Source organism: Nomascus leucogenys, chromosome 16 (assembly GCF_006542625.1).
Source record: "Nomascus leucogenys isolate Asia chromosome 16, Asia_NLE_v1, whole genome shotgun sequence".
In the NCBI taxonomy this organism is placed as follows: domain Eukaryota; kingdom Metazoa; phylum Chordata; class Mammalia; order Primates; family Hylobatidae; genus Nomascus; species Nomascus leucogenys.
The window spans coordinates 93,351,154-93,366,114 of record NC_044396.1 but is presented as its reverse complement, the minus strand read 5'-3'; the positions used below and the strand labels follow the sequence as shown (position 1 = coordinate 93,366,114).

At 61.6% G+C, this 14,961-nt stretch overlaps 1 protein-coding gene across 1 annotated transcript; it reads left to right on the top strand.

The window, feature by feature from the left end:
* The first annotated feature begins 2,614 nt into the window (after positions 1–2,614).
* Positions 2,615–13,579, top strand: GPR20 (G protein-coupled receptor 20). Its single transcript, XM_003276727.4, has 2 exons — positions 2,615–2,700; positions 12,009–13,579. Exon 2 carries the CDS (start codon positions 12,033–12,035, stop codon positions 13,110–13,112), a length of 1,080 nt encoding a protein of 359 aa, XP_003276775.2. The 5' UTR covers positions 2,615–2,700; positions 12,009–12,032; the 3' UTR covers positions 13,113–13,579.
* The last annotated feature ends 1,382 nt before the right edge of the window (positions 13,580–14,961 follow it).

The window sequence follows — 14,961 nt, the reverse complement described above, 5'->3', positions numbered from 1 at the left end:
TCCCTCAGGAGGACAGACGAGGTCTGCAGTGTCAGGCACCAGCAGGGGTGGCAGAGCCCGCCTGTCACCACCGTCTGCTGTTCCCCGTTATCCTGTGCCCTCTCCGCCCTGTGGACTGCTCAGTGGCCCGTTGTTGGCTTCATCCCTCAGGATGGGGACCCTGCAGCACCAGCACTGCCGTGATGGGCGGGGGCTCGTCAGTCCTGATTGCAGCGTTACGGGATTCCCAACTGCAGCTGCCACAGCAAGAGGGCCTTGGCATCACAGGCCCATCCTCCTGGAAGCACAGGCTCTCGGACCCTCTCCAGGGTCACCGGAGCTGCACGGTCGGGCCTTGGAGTCAAGGCCAAGGGTGGAGGACAGGAGCCATGGGTCCGCCTGGCTCCCATGGGGGTTCACAAGGGGCCGCTCTGCATCCTGCCCAGGGTGGCCTGGTAGCCCTGCTGGTGGCTCATGTGGAGATATCACCGTGGCACTTCCCTGCACCCTGTCCCCTGGGGAAGGAGGAATGGTAGACTGCTGATGCCTCACCGCTGGTGGGGCCTCCAAGGATGCTTCCACAGGCTTGAGAGGGCTCTCCGCCAGGCCCAGTTCCCTACAGTGTCTGCCCAAGGGGCCCCTCCCACCCTGCAAAGTATGCCGGAGCCCAGGATGAGCAGAGAGTAGGCTGGAGCCCAGGATGAGTGGTCCTACCCTGCGAAGGGCCAGTCAGACACACGTGAAGGGGTCCTGACCCTGGGCACAGCCACTCTCTGACCTCTGACCCCAGTCATAGACAGCCTGGCCTGACCTGCCAGCCTGGTAAAGATGACAAGGAGGAAATTGTCCCTGTGCCCTGTCTCCTCTGAGGGTTGTGGGGGGTTGGCCCTGAGCTCGGGACCCCCATCCCTGGCGTACCCCCAAGAGGATCCCTGGGTCCTGCTGAGAAGAGTCTCCCTGGGGGAGGAGTCAGGGAGGCTGGCCTGGGCGGTGACCCCTCCCCAGGCAGTTCCCCACTGTTTGCTGAGGGACCGTCCCTGAGATTTCTTTGAGAACGAGCCTGAGTATGCAAGGCTGGAGCCCCAGGCCCTCAGAGGTGGGCATGAGGCCTGGCACTGGTGCAGTGACTCAGCCACCCTCGCCTGCTCAGGAAATCTGAGCCTCCTCTGGCTCCAGCGCTGCCCAATCTGGGCTGCCTCCAGGCCACCCCCACACAAAATTGACATTGCATCCACCCCCACCTTCCACAAGCCCGGTAAAACCCTGCCTGCCAGGAGCCAGTGCTGGTCCAGCGAGGTGTGAGAGGCTGATGGCCAGAGACTCCTGTGCTTCTCTGGGCCTCAGTTTCCCCAGCTAAAACAGACACAACAACGTTCTAAAGGAGATAATTGCAGCCTGTGGGCTCAGCCCTGCAGCAGCAGGGAGGCTGCTCCAGAGTGAAGAAACCATCCTCACCCAGAACGTTCAATGGCTCCCCGTTGCAGCACTCTGGTACCCATAGAGGCTGCTGAGACTCAGTGTGGAAGTCCCCTGTCCACTCCCAGCTTTGCTCCCCAGGAATTATTCTGATGGCCTCCTGTCCCTCTGCCCATCTGGGCTTCCTGCCTCCTGTTATACCTCCCTCTGCCCCCTCCAGGAAGCCTTCCCAGACTGCATCCCTCCCCAGCAGGCTGGGTCAGGACCCCAGGGCCCACCTACTCTCTCCTGTTGGTCTGCATTGCAACCAACCTGAGCTCGGGGAGGCCCAGCACCTCTGCTGGGGAGCCTTCCCTGAGTCTCCGGTGTGCAGTACAACCCACTCAGCAGGGCCTTGGAGCTCAGGTGGCTCAAAGATTAAAGTGTGAGTATGAGCAGAAGCACACGGGACAGGAAAGAGAGGAGATGGCGCTCTCGGCAGAGGAGACAGTACATGGCCCCAACCACTCCCCGACAACCCCACTGCCACCCCAGGCTGGCCACAAGGCCTCCCAGCTCTGAGGCTGTCTGGGGGGAGTGGCCCTCCAGCAGCCCTCTGGGATCAAGCCTGTTAATGAGCTCACTCTTCCTCCAGCACTGAGGTCCGGGTCCGACGCGCTGTCCCCACCTGCTGGCCTGGGTCACGTCCAGGTCTTTCCCACACACCCGACCCCACATGCCACGTGCCATTGGTGCATGGGTGCAAACAGAGGCCCAGATGCCAGGTGTGCAGGCTGTCGGTCATGGGTACACACGGACACAGCCAGACCCAGGACACATGCAAAACAGAGAGCCGTGCAGGAACCCAGGCTTGCATGGGCTGAAGCCTCCGTGCACATGCCCCCTCCCGGGAAGGAACCTGGGCTTTCGTGTGCTCACACCTCCTGCCGCACACACAGCACACACAAGTGCCAGCCACCATCTCCTGGATGGTGCAGCTGAGACTCGGGCCCTCTGTGCCTCAGTTTCCCCCTCTGTCTCCAGTGGGTGTGGGGACTCTGGTGCCCCAGGCCCCTCTGTGCCTCAGTTTCTTCTTCTGTCTCCAGTGGGTGCGGGGACTCTGGCGCCCCAGGCACCCTCCCTCAGGCTCTGAGCCTCGGCTCCTCCTGGGGGCGGGGAAGGAGCCTGCCCCGCCCCCACCCTGTCTTTGCCCAAAAGGAGCCCCAGGCGCTGGCCTGACGTCAGGCCCTAGGAAGGCGAGGTCCGGGCTGCATGCAGAGCTGAGAGCTGAGGACTCCCATCTCCAGCCTGCCCGGGTGAAGCGCGGTAAGTGCCCCTGTGGGCTGGCCCAGCCTCCCTCTCCCCAGCTTCCCTAGACAGGAGGCTCCTGAGCTGCTCCCTGAAGGGGTTCTCACCCCCAGCCAAGCAGAAGTGGGAAGGGAAGGGCAGAGAAACTGCCTCCAGATCCGGGCTGGGGAGAGCTCAGAGCAGGTCCTGCTGGACATGGAGCCATTTCTCAGATGAGAAAACAGAGACCTGAGGGAGAACGTGGGCGAGAGCTGGGCTGGCTGCATAAGGGGGAGCTGCACTGCTAGGTGCCCACCCAACTCTGGATTTCATTCATTCACTCATTCATCCCTCCGTTCAACACTCACCGAGCATCTGCTGGGTGCCCAGAGCTGTGTCTTGGTTTCCCCACCTGGCAAGGCAGCAGGGTGGCCCACAGGCCAGGCCAGGGACAGAGGTGGGGGACCCCAGAGGCACTTGGCAGGCTCTGGGGCCTCAGCTACCACCACCCCGCAGCTGGGGCAGGGCCATGGTGAGGGCTTCGTGGGCATGGACTCCAAGCGCCATGCTCCCTCTTCAGAGTGCCCATTCTGCCATCCAGCTCAGCTGCCCGTGCAGCTCAGGCCCTCTGCAGCAGCCTTGGTGCTTTCTCTACCCCTTAGGGGTGGGGAAACTGCGGCCCAGGGAAGGCTTGCTTACTAGCCCTCAGTGTGGACCTAGAAGCTGGCTCCAGCCCTGCGAAGCTCGCACTGGGGCTGCGCTGTGAGAAGGCGGCGGGACAGGGTCCCGAGGGGGCAGCGGGCTGGGAACTGGCCAGCAGCCAGGGTGCTGGCGGGGCAGACGTGGAGCAGCTGGCGACCTCGCAGGACAGGGAATGCACCCCGCAGGAGGCTGGGCCTGTCCACTTGCCCTGTCTTCTTCCTTCAACAGCTGCTCATCCTGGGGCATCCCTCCCCTCTCCCCCCAGGACTCATCCAGTCGCTGGGCTCCAGGGCGGTCTGCTGAGTGGCCGTGGGCAAGTCGCTGCCCCTCTCTGAGCCACACGGTGTGGGCCCATCAGCAAAGGCGGGGTCTGCGGCTGGAGAGCCGGGCGTGGGGGCCATGCAGTTTGGGCCATTTCTGAGCAGCTCCTGGGGCCCAGGGGGTGGGCTCGTTGTCTTCTTGTTAAGTGGTATTAGCATCTCCTCTTTATAGATGAGGAAACTGAGGCTCAAGGAGATCAGAGGGGTCTTTTAAAATCATTCACTCGGTCACTCGGCAGTGACTCAGTGACTCAGAGGGGCCAGCCAAGGCCAGGGCCCCTGAGGCACTCCAGTTCAGTGAGGGAAGCACAGCGAACAGGAAAGCAGGGACGTAGGGAACTGCGCGTGGCAGGGCACTGCGAAGGGAGCCAGGCGGTGCAGGCATGCGGGGCTGCGGGCTCGGGAGGGCCTCCCTGAGGAGGGGCGTCAGGACCCAAAGAACCTTAAGCTGACCCCCTCACCCTACATCCCAAAGCCCTCCCGACGCCCCCGGCGTCTCACAGAGCCCTGAACACAGACTCTCCTTCCCACCTTCGTGCTCACTGTGCCCTTCCTGCTGCCGGGAAGGCTTTTCCCTCTGATCCTCCTGAGGCCCATCCCTGCCGTGACCAGCCACCTCCCACCCTACCCTGAGCTGTCAGCTTGGAAAGGTTGGGCCAGGTCTGCCTGGGACCCCTTTGTGCCCGCAGTGCTGGGGTCTAAGTCCCGGTCTGACACCTCCAAACTGCACGGGGCTGTGTGGCCTGGGGCCCCTGGGGCCTGGGGCCTGATTCCCTCCGCACACAGGGCTGGGTGCAGCAGAAGGCTGATCCCGGGCACTGGGACAAAGGGCCAGCAGGCAGATTGAGGCAGAGCTCAGCCCCTCCTGCACCCCAGCTGGGGGAGCCCAGGCACATGACTTTAGCCCCTCTGTATTCGTTCCCCACGGGCACAGTGGGGCCGGAAACACCCACCCAGGGGCATCTTGAGGGAAGTCAATGAGACCCTGGGAAGGATGAGCCCAGCAGGTGCCCTTCGGATTGCAGGATCATAGCTCTCCCCCCGGGGCAGGGGCATCCAGGGCACTAGGGCATCAGAGGGGCTCAGGGAGGGCTCTGTGGAACAATGACTGTGGGTGCCCGGAGCCTTCACCAGGTGGCACAGGGAAAGGAACAGCATTCCAGGCAGAGGGAACAGCACATGCAGAGGGAACAGGCTGAGAGGACCAGGCTGAGGATCTTCAGGCAGAAGGACCAGGCTGAGGCCAGGCAGGTGTACATGACAGAATGCCTGTCCCAGCAGCTCCTAGAGAGGCTGAGGTTGGGGAGGGGGTTTCAGGAGCTGCTGCAGCTACAGCTATCCCAGCTAGAGGTGAGCAACGAACCCGGTGATGGAGAAGAAAGGAGGGGCCGGCGGGTGACACGCAGGACCTCCAACTGGCCATGCCCCACCCAGAGACACTGGTGTTTCCATTAGAGCCACAGTCTCAGCAAAAGGGCTCTCAGCTGGTGGAACCGAGGCAGAGTCGGGCCAGATGGGGCCAGGTGTCCTTCCCCACAGAGCTCAGGCCATGTCCACCAGTGACGTCTCTCTCTGCACTGGGGTGGAGGGAGCCCTGGCCTGTGGGCGTGGGGGGTGGGGAGAAAGACTTAGCTTCTGGCCAGGGCCACCTGGGACCTGCTAGGTGACCTGGGGCGAGTCTGACCCCATTTGGAGAGCTCAGCAACCACCCACCCGCCTCTGGGTGGAAGAAACAGAGGCTCAGACTTGTCAAAAACAGCAGGTGATATTCAAAAGCAGATGCTGTGAAACCAAGAATAATCATAAAAATAAACAGGCAGACAGTTCCCCGAATCATGGCTATTTTAGCCCTGGAAGGCCATGAGGGCCATGCCGTCTGGGGTACAGGCTCAAGCACACACAGACCTGTGGTCACACATGTGGCCTCACAGCCCCGAGAATCCCCTTGTGCACAAACTCCTGGTCCAGAGATGCCTAATCCAGCCCCTCTGCTCCCCAGCCCGTGCTCTGCTCCACTCCAGCCTGCCCCGGGACCTGCCAGCAGACCTGGGTCTGATTCCCAGCCCTACCAGCTCCATGCTGGGTAACCGTGAGGACACTACTCACCCCTCTGGGCCTCCGGTTCCTCATCTGTAAAAGCTGGGATTGCTGCGTGGATGCAAAGTGCCCTTAGCAGGTGCTCAGAGCCCCTATGTGGGGAAAAGGCTGGGCCCGTCCTCCACACGTCCACAGGCAGCACACAGGGTCCTGAGCCAGACCCCCAGGCAGGCTCAACAGCCACCCTGGGCCATCTGCTGCCCTGGGGCCGGGACCACTCTGCTGCCTGGTCTCACATGTGGCAGGACAGAGGCAGACAGGCTGCTGGGCAGCCAAGAGAGAACTCCTAGGTTGGTGGGGTGGGTTTGAGAGGAGCCCAGGGAAGTGGGGACACAGCCCTCCCCACCCACCTGCCAAGGAGGGAGGCTGGCATGACCCTGGTGCCCCCCTGGAGGCCTCTGGGCAGGTGCCAGCACCCCAAGCCCAGGGGTCTGGGCTTCCATGGCCGGGTGCCCAGCAGAAATTCAACAAGTTGTGGGTGGGGGCAGGGAGGCAGCAGCCCCCATCAGTGCTCTGGGCACGGACTAGTGATGTGGCCATTGGGATGGATGGAGCAGGAACCCTTAGGGAGGGGACAGGGTCAAATAGCTTCCATGCTCGATGCTCGTTCCCACCCCTTGGAAGTTCCCAGGACCGTGAGCTTCACAAAGGCTCTGAGAAGTCCTGTACGGAGCGCACATATTGGCCGTGGCCTCTCCCCACCTGTGAGCAGGCTGGTCCACACAGGGCCCTATCCAGGTGCCAAAACCAGGAGCCTCCCGTGCTCTTATATCACGCACCTCCCATGTTGGAGGTATCTGCAGTGTTTCTCACTTAGTCCAGCCACCCTGCCTGATTTCATTCATTCATTCAACAAATATGGTTCCCAAAGTCCCAGGTGAGGGAGGTGAGGCTCCCAGTGATGAAATGATTTGCCCGAGGCCTCGAAGGTGGCGGGTGGTAGAGTTGGCCTGCAAACCAAAGACCATTGCCATCAAGAGTGGTGCTGGGGCCGGGCGCAGTAGCTCACGCCTGTAATCCCAGTACTTTGGGAGGCCAAGGTGGGCAAATCACTTGAGGCCAGGAGTATGAGACTACATTGGCCAACATGGTGAAACCCCATCTCTATCAAAAATACAAAAATTAGCCAGGTGTGGCGCGGGCACCTGTAATCCCAGCTACTCCGGAGGCTGAGCATGAGACTCACTTGAACCCAGGAAGTGGAGGTTGCAGTGAGCCGAGATTTCACCACTGCACTCCATCTCAAAAAAAAAAAGAAAGAAAGAAAGAGTGGTGATGGGAGATAGAGGGTAGGAAGGAATGTAAGTGTGGACACAATGGTCAGAGTGATTAGGACGGGCTTCCTGGAGGAGGTGTCAGCCTTGCTTGGCTGGGAGGACTCGTGGGTAGTGAGGATGGGGCTGGGGGTGGAAGCCAATTCCAGACCAGTGTACCAAGACACTGGGTAGGTAGGTTTCAGCGGGGGCCAGGCCAGGTGGCATTCACCCTGAATGCCAGTGTGAGAAACTGGGCCACACCTTGCCAGCCCTGATGGGGCTTGCTCAGGGCGTTCATTCAGCCCAAGGGGAAGATGGGTGCTGCTCTCTGCCAGACCAATCTGGGTGCTGGGCTGGTGGAACGGATGGGAGCTCAGCCCCCACCCACAGCCCCACCGCAAGATGCTCAGAGTCCAACAGGGAAGCCTGCAGCACAGCAGCACCGTGGGATGAACCCTGGAGTTGAGGAAGCGCAAGGTGCCCTGGGAGGACGCGCCAGGGAGAGGCAGCCCAGGGAGGAAGAAGGCTTCCTTAAGGAGGCAAGTCCAGGGGGAAGTCCAAAAAACGAGCATGAATAAGCCGAAAGGGAGAGAGCAGGAACAGCTTGGGGACGGGCCTGGAGGGCGCATGGAGTGTTCAGGCCCCGCTAGTAGTTTCGCCCGCAGAAGCGTCAGTCAGGTGCAGTGACTGGAGAGACACATCCCCAGCCCTGCCCAGCAGTCCAGGCCTCAGGCCCCTCCCAGAGAGAACCCCCAGCCCAGCGGCAGCCCTGCCTAGGAAGGCTGTTTTGTGATGTGATAGCTATGGGGAGGGCGTGAGGGACACCCTCCTTCACCCTCTGCCCCCTCCCCTGGAGGAGCTCAGCGAAGCCTTGAAGGGCCGGGGCTCTGGGCGGTGTGCCCACCTGGAGGGGTGGGGGCTCTGGGGGTCTGCCCACCTGGAGGGGTGGGGGCTCTGGGGGTCTGCCCACCTGGAGGGGTGGGGGCTCTGGGGGTCTGCCCACCTGGAGGGGTGGGGGCTCTGGGGGTCTGCCCACCTGGAGGGGTGGGGGCTCTGGGGGTCTGCCCACCTGGAGGGGTGGGCCAGAAACAGAAAAGAAAGAGACGCCGCAGCGCACCTACCCCTGCCCCGCCACACCTGCAGCAGGTGCTCTGTCTCAGCCAAGGCCCAAGACAGCCCTGCAGGGCAGCGTGTCCGGCCATTCCCACTTCACAGGAGGAGAGACTGAGGCTCAGAGAGGACCCACCCAGGTCAGAACCCTCCCTCTGGGCTGGCGGGGGCAGTGGGTAGTGTGGGAGCTGGACCTGGTCTAGGCTGCTTGCCCAGGTTGGAGCAGAGCTCACCCCCTCGCCCTCTGGGTCCCCCGCTGGCAGCTTGTGCCATCCTTTCATCACTTCCTGTGTCTGAGCCCCTACTCTGGGCTGGCACATCAGGACAAGAACCCCCAAGGGAGATTCTATTTTGCCCACTCTACAGATGAGGAAACTGAGGCTCAGAGACTGTGAGGCCACACAGTCCGTTCAGAGATGGAGCCAGGCTTTGGCAGGGCCATCCAGGCCAGAGCCGGGGCTCCATGGCCACACTCCAGGTCCCTACCCCGCTGGGTCTCCACTCACTGACTCTCAGCCCTGGAGAGCAGGCCGTTGTTCCCTCTGTTCTGTCCCCAAGGAAGTACCTGTGTGTGGGCGGGGAGCAGAGCAGGCCTGGGCCAGTGGGAAAGAGAAGCCTCCCAGCCCTGGCACAGCCTCCAGACCCTGAGCCCCAGCACCATGTCAGCACGGTCAGGACATGGTGCCAGCCCCTACCCATGAGGCTCTGGCCAGTTGGCCCCCGCCATGGAGTCTGCTGTCTCAGACAGGCCCAGGGTGCCTGCCAGGAAAGAGGGAGGAGACAGGACCATCTCCCCCACACCCAGGTTTGGCTTAGGGTAACTGGGCTTGGGGACAGGGCCCTGCCTCCTCTCTCTGGCCAGCTCTGAGGGTAAAGCCATGCCTCTTCCCTCAGTCCAGGCTAGCAGGGCGAGGCGGAGCTGTGGAAGGCACGAGTGACCCCATTGAGCAGATGAGGATGGTCAGCCTCACTGACCAGGCCCAGGTCTCAGCTGAGGGAGTGGCAGGGCTGGACTCAAACCCGGGTCTCTGTGCTGGTGACTGCTCATCGCCCAGGACCTCCGGAGAGCAGAGTCTGTGCCTCTCCCACAGGCAGAGCCAGGCTGTCCCAGGGGGGGCAGAACCTTCTCCTTTCCCCAGGCGCTCGCCAGGGAGCCACTTCCATGGGCCCGTGCAGGGTCTGGAGTCCCCGCTTGCATTCCTCCTCCTTCTGAACAAAGAGGGTGGTGAGTAGGAGCCCCAGAGAGGCCCCTTAATAATCGAATCGGGACATCCGTCGCTGTGGGAGGCGGGTGGGGGTTGACAATATGGAGACAGAGACAGCCAGACGAAGCTGGGAGAGGAGGGCAGAGACAGGGACGGAAGGTCCAGGCCAAGGGCCTAGGTCGTGGCTGGGATCAGGGCTCAGAGCGCCACAGGAATCAACGTCCATTGTGCTATTAGGATTGGGGTGTGTGACCAGGGTCAGGGCTCAGAGTGGGACAGGGATCGAGGTTCATCACATTACTGGGATCATGGCTCAGTGTGTGACCAAGATGAGGGCTCAGCTTTGTTTGAGATCAGGGTCAGACCCTCAGTGTGGGGAATCAGAGCATTTTTTGCTAGCTCCCTCTCCTCACTGGTCTGGCCTCTGGGGTGTCCAGCACATTCTGCCCATCCCCCCAGCTCCAGAGGCCACAGAGCCCCCACATCCCTAGCCAGGGCCCCAGCACTGCAGCGTTGCTGGTGAGCCTGCTGGGCTGGCCCTGGGGAGTTTTCTGGGAGGGCAGATCCCCAGGGGCCAGCATCACCCTGGGACTCACTCCCAGAGGAAACGTTCTGTGTTGTTTACGATTTGTCTCTGATTGGGACACTAATATAGGCCCCGTGCAGACAAATTGGAAAAGCAAAAGGCACATAGAAAGGAATATCCCAAAATACTTTTTTGGCCGCGCAGTCCCTCAGTCCAGCTGCAGAGCCGCCTCGACCTTTTCTGAGAGCGTTTCATCCACAGCAGAGGAGGGACCCATCTCCTTCAGGGGGACCTTCTGGGGCTCCTGAAGCCCACAGCCCTGAGACGCCAGGTTCCCAGCCCGCATGTGCCCAGCCTCCTCCCCTCCCCTGGCTGCCCGCTGTGCCCCAAATCCCCTGTCTCTGGTGGCCCACCTGGGCTGAGGGAGGACTGATCTATTCATCCAACAAATGCACCCATCAATGCCCGCGTGTCAGGGCCTGGACATAGAGAGCTTGCTTGCAGTCAGGGGGAGCTGGGAGCTGAGCCTGGGCCCTTGTGTGGTGGGGGTGGCAGGAGGGGCTGGGCACAGGCCTGGGCAGCACTTGACTCCTCCCAGCAGCCTCCAGGGTAGCACGCACCCAGGGCTGGGATCCCAGAGGCAGAGGGCATGCTGGGTGACCTCATGCAGGCACTGACCTCTCTGACTGAGGAAGAAGGTGGCCGCCAACTGGAGGGACCTGGCCCTCCGAAAGCGAGAGTTCTTTTGCTGCCCTGAGCCAGGCCAGGGGCTGTTTGAAGGCAGGGCTCATTGTTCCCCAGGGGTGGGATGGGGCCACGCACTGGTCAGAGGGAGTGGTGGGGCACAGCCTGTTTACAGCAGGGGCCACCAGGAGGGGAAGGGGTAAGGGTCCTCACTTCTCCAGCAGGTGGGGGAGGGGCGCTGTGCAGAAGAAACGGCCCACGAGCCTCCCCACCCTGCCTGGCCCCAAAGCCTTCTCCTTTCTCCTGAAAAAGCCAGAAATGCCCTTATTTGGAGGGTCAGCCCAGCTCTAGGGTGGGGGTAGGGCCGTTAACCCTTCATTTATAAATAGAGGGATAAATCACTGCCCAGTTAAACACGCCAGGGCAGGAACATAAACAGAGTGGGTGGCTCCGGCACAGCCCCTCGCCCGCCCCCCACCCCGGCTCCCCTGCCCAGGCCAGACCAGACGGGAGCTCGGTGTTTATTTGACTCACACCCTGGCTCCAGGCTTCAGCCCCAGCCAGCCACCCCACATGGGCCTCTGTCTCCTTTTCTGTAGTTTGGGGGGATCATAGGGGTGCCCGCCTCTCAGGGCCTGTAGGAGCCTGGGGTGCCCAGTGGTACTGGTCCTTGGCTCCCATGCGGCCCCACTGGACAGCCTAGTTCCCTTTGTAAAGGTCCCTCATGAGGACCCCCGTCCAGGGCATTGACCTGAGGCTGGCCTGGGAGGAGGGGAGAACAGATGGGTGGTCCCGGAGGATGGGGGCCATGGCAGTGGGTGTGGGGACAGGGGAGTGGGCAGGGTAGTCAAAGGTCCCCACCACGAGCAAGGCTCTGTCCCAGCAGAACTGGTTCATCAGCCACCAAGTCTGCTGGAGCTGCTGTGCTGACCCGCTTGCTTAATCACCCCAGCAGCAACGCGATCCCAGTGATATAGATTAGGAAGCAGGTAGAGAGGTTAAGTGGCCTATCCGAGCACGCACACTAGTCAGTGGCACAGCTGGGGCTGAAGCCAGGCCCTGGAACTGCACACTGGAGCCCCGTGGTCTTGCCCTTATCAGCTCTCCATCCTGAGGACAGCCCTGCACTGCACGTGTTTCCACCTCCTCCTCCTGCCTGGACAGTCGCAGAAACCTCCATATTTTGTCAAGGCTCCATGCTGGCAAGTGCCAGGGCTGGAATTTGAACACGTGTCTGACTCTGAAAGCCTGTGCCTTTTCTGCTGATGTCCGAGGCTCCCTCTGGGTAGAGGCAAGGGAGCAGGCATTGGAGGCCCTGGCCAGGCAAGGGCATGGAGATGGGGGCTGCTGGGCATGCAGGGGCAGATGGGCCAGCTGAGTTCTGGGCCTCAGGGCAGGGCTTAAGGCCAGGCTGGCGCCTGGGGTGACCTGGTCTCCTTGCTTCCAGGCCTGGGGTGTGCTGGCTGCCGTCATGCCCTCTGTGTCTCCAGCGGGGCCCTCGGCCGGGGCAGTCCCCAATGCCACCACAGTGACAACAGTGTGGACCAATGCCAGCGGGCTGGAGGTGCCCCTGTTCCACCTGTTTGCCCGGCTGGACGAGGAGCTGCATGGCGCCTTCCCAGGCCTGTGGCTGGCGCTGATGGCGGTGCACGGAGCCATCTTCCTGGTGGGGCTGGTGCTCAACGGGCTGGCGCTGTACGTCTTCTGTTGCCGCACCCGGGCCAAGACACCCTCAGTCATCTACACCATCAACCTGGTGGTGACCGATCTGCTGGTAGGGCTGTCCCTGCCCACGCGCTTCGCTGTGTACTACGGCGCCAGGGGCTGCCTGCACTGCGCCTTCCCGCACGTCCTCGGTTACTTCCTCAACATGCACTGCTCCATCCTCTTCCTCACCTGCATCTGCGTGGACCGCTACCTGGCCATTGTGCGGCCCGAAGGCTCCCGCCGCTGCCGCCAGCCTGCCTGTGCCAGGGCCGTGTGCGCCTTCGTGTGGCTGGCCGCCGGTGCTGTGACCCTGTCGGTGCTGGGCGTGACAGGCAGCCGGCCCTGCTGCCGTGTCTTTGCGCTGACCGTCCTGGAGTTCCTGCTGCCTCTGCTGGTCATCAGCGTGTTCACCGGCCGCATCATGTGTGCACTGTCGCGGCCAGGTCTGCTCCGCCAGGGTCGCCAGCGCCGCGTGCGGGCCATGCAGCTGCTGCTCACGGTGCTCATCATCTTTCTCATCTGCTTCACGCCCTTCCATGCCCGCCAGGTGGCCGTGGCGCTGTGGCCCGACATGCCACACCACGTGAGCCTCGTGGTCTATCACGTGGCCGTGACCCTCAGCAGCCTCAACAGCTGCATGGACCCCATCGTCTACTGCTTCGTCACCAGTGGCTTCCAGGCCACCGTCCGAGGCCTCTTCGGCCAGCACAGAGGAGAGTGTGAGCCCAGCAGCGGTGACGTGGTCAGCATGCACAGGAGCTCCAAGGGCTCAGGCCGTCCTCACATCCTCAGCGCCAGCCCTCACGCCCTCACCCAGGCCCTGGCTAATGGGCCCGAGGCTTAGTCAGCAGGGCTCTGCCAGGGGCTGAAGGTCAGGCCTCATCTGGGCATGCCAGCGTGGATACCCACCATGCCAGGGGTGGCAATCGGTTTCATCTCGATTGATTGGTGATGGCTACCCAGAGCACAGCATTGAGAGTCTAAGGCCACTGTGCTGTGGTTGATTAGCAATGTCTGCCACTGACTCCAGATGGGATGTGGTGGCCTGAATGCCAGTGATTTGCTGTTCCTGGGGTATAGCGCATCCACTGAAAACTCACAAGGGTAGCCAGGAGCTGCTCCTCACTTTGGCCAGTTTGTCTCCAGAAGGAGTTCCTCAGAAAAAAGGACGAGGTGGATTCCATTGATTAGAAGGATGAGATGAAAAAGAAAAAAGAAAAAAGGACAAAGATTATTTAAGTGCTGGGAATTCCCAAGAGAGTTAAGAAACAATCTGAATTCCCAAGAGAGTTAACAACAACAATGCTCCCTCCATCACACACGCAGGAGGAAGGACAAGGACAGAAAGAAAAGGCCAGGGAGCATTCGTGTTGCATTAATGGAGGTGGCGGGGGGTGCATGTCTCTGCAAGACCCCCCCCACCTGAGGCCTCCGTGAATTGCACGATAAAACGGCAGACACCCACGGGCCGCTCTGCTGTGAGCAAGCACTTTGATATCTGGGTTGACACTTGAACCCACAACAACCCACAAAGGAGAGGCTATTTCTCATCCATTTCTTGGGGCTGGAGGGGTCAAGTGACACACACAGGGGCCACAGCTGGGAAATGGCCGGGTCAGAATGAAAACCAGCCCCACCTCCTCCAGTGCCCTTGCACCTCCTTCCACAGAGAGTGCACGATCTTCCCAAAGCCCCCACTCTAGGAATGGCCTCAGAACGACTCGCCTGCTGCCCCAGGCAGAGGCAGCGCTCACGGCCCCATCCTATGGATAAGAAAACCAAGGACAAAGTCACGCAGCAGTGAACCCAGGCATGCCGGGTTGTGGCCGCCATCTCCCCATGCAAACAGCCATTTTCCTCCCCTCCGGGGACAGAGAGGATGTGACCAGCTGCTCTGGCCCAGCTCACTATGCATCCCCATGCCTTCACTAGGGAGGGAGCCTTTCTCTGGCTGGGGCCTCTGATCATCTCCTCGGAGCTGGACGCCAGGATTTCCTCCCACGTGCCTTCTGCCGAGTGTCCAAGCTCCCAGCCCCTTCAGGACTGGTATATGGGGAAGGGGGCCTGTGGTGAGGAAGAGGAGTGTGGGGCATCCCTGGCACTTCCAGCTCCGAGGCCCTGCCATCAGACCTGGCCATAGCCACTGAAGCAGGCGAGATGGGCTCAGGTCCTCAGGCCAGGCCTTTGGCTACAGAGAAGTCCTACACACTCAGGGTGACCATGGCCTGTGTGGCTGGGAGCAGGAGGGGGAGGAGGAGGAAAAGGCTGGGGCTCCCCGATTAGGCTTGAAGCAGAGTCTCCTGTCCCCAGTTTAGGGTCCTGGACTTTATCTCCCCATGTTACAAATGAGGAAACTGAGGCTCAGAGGGAGAAAGGGGCTTGCCAAGGTCCTAGAGTGACTGCCTGAGTCATCCAAGGCCAGTATTGTCCTCACCCACCCCAACTGTGGCCATGTGGGGCAGCTGGGGTGGAGGGCGCCGGCCCAGAGGAGGCAGAGGCGTGCCCAGCAAGGTGGTGGAACTGGCGGTGCTGCCAGGGTTACTTCCTCCCTGGGTCCAGATGCCCGAGAAGCAGTGGGTATCACCATGGCCACCAGCATTCTTGATACTTACCAGGCACCGGACACAATTCTGGAACCTTCCCCCAGCCCCCAGCTCTCGGGCGCTGCTCAGAGAGGGGCTGTGGCTTACTGG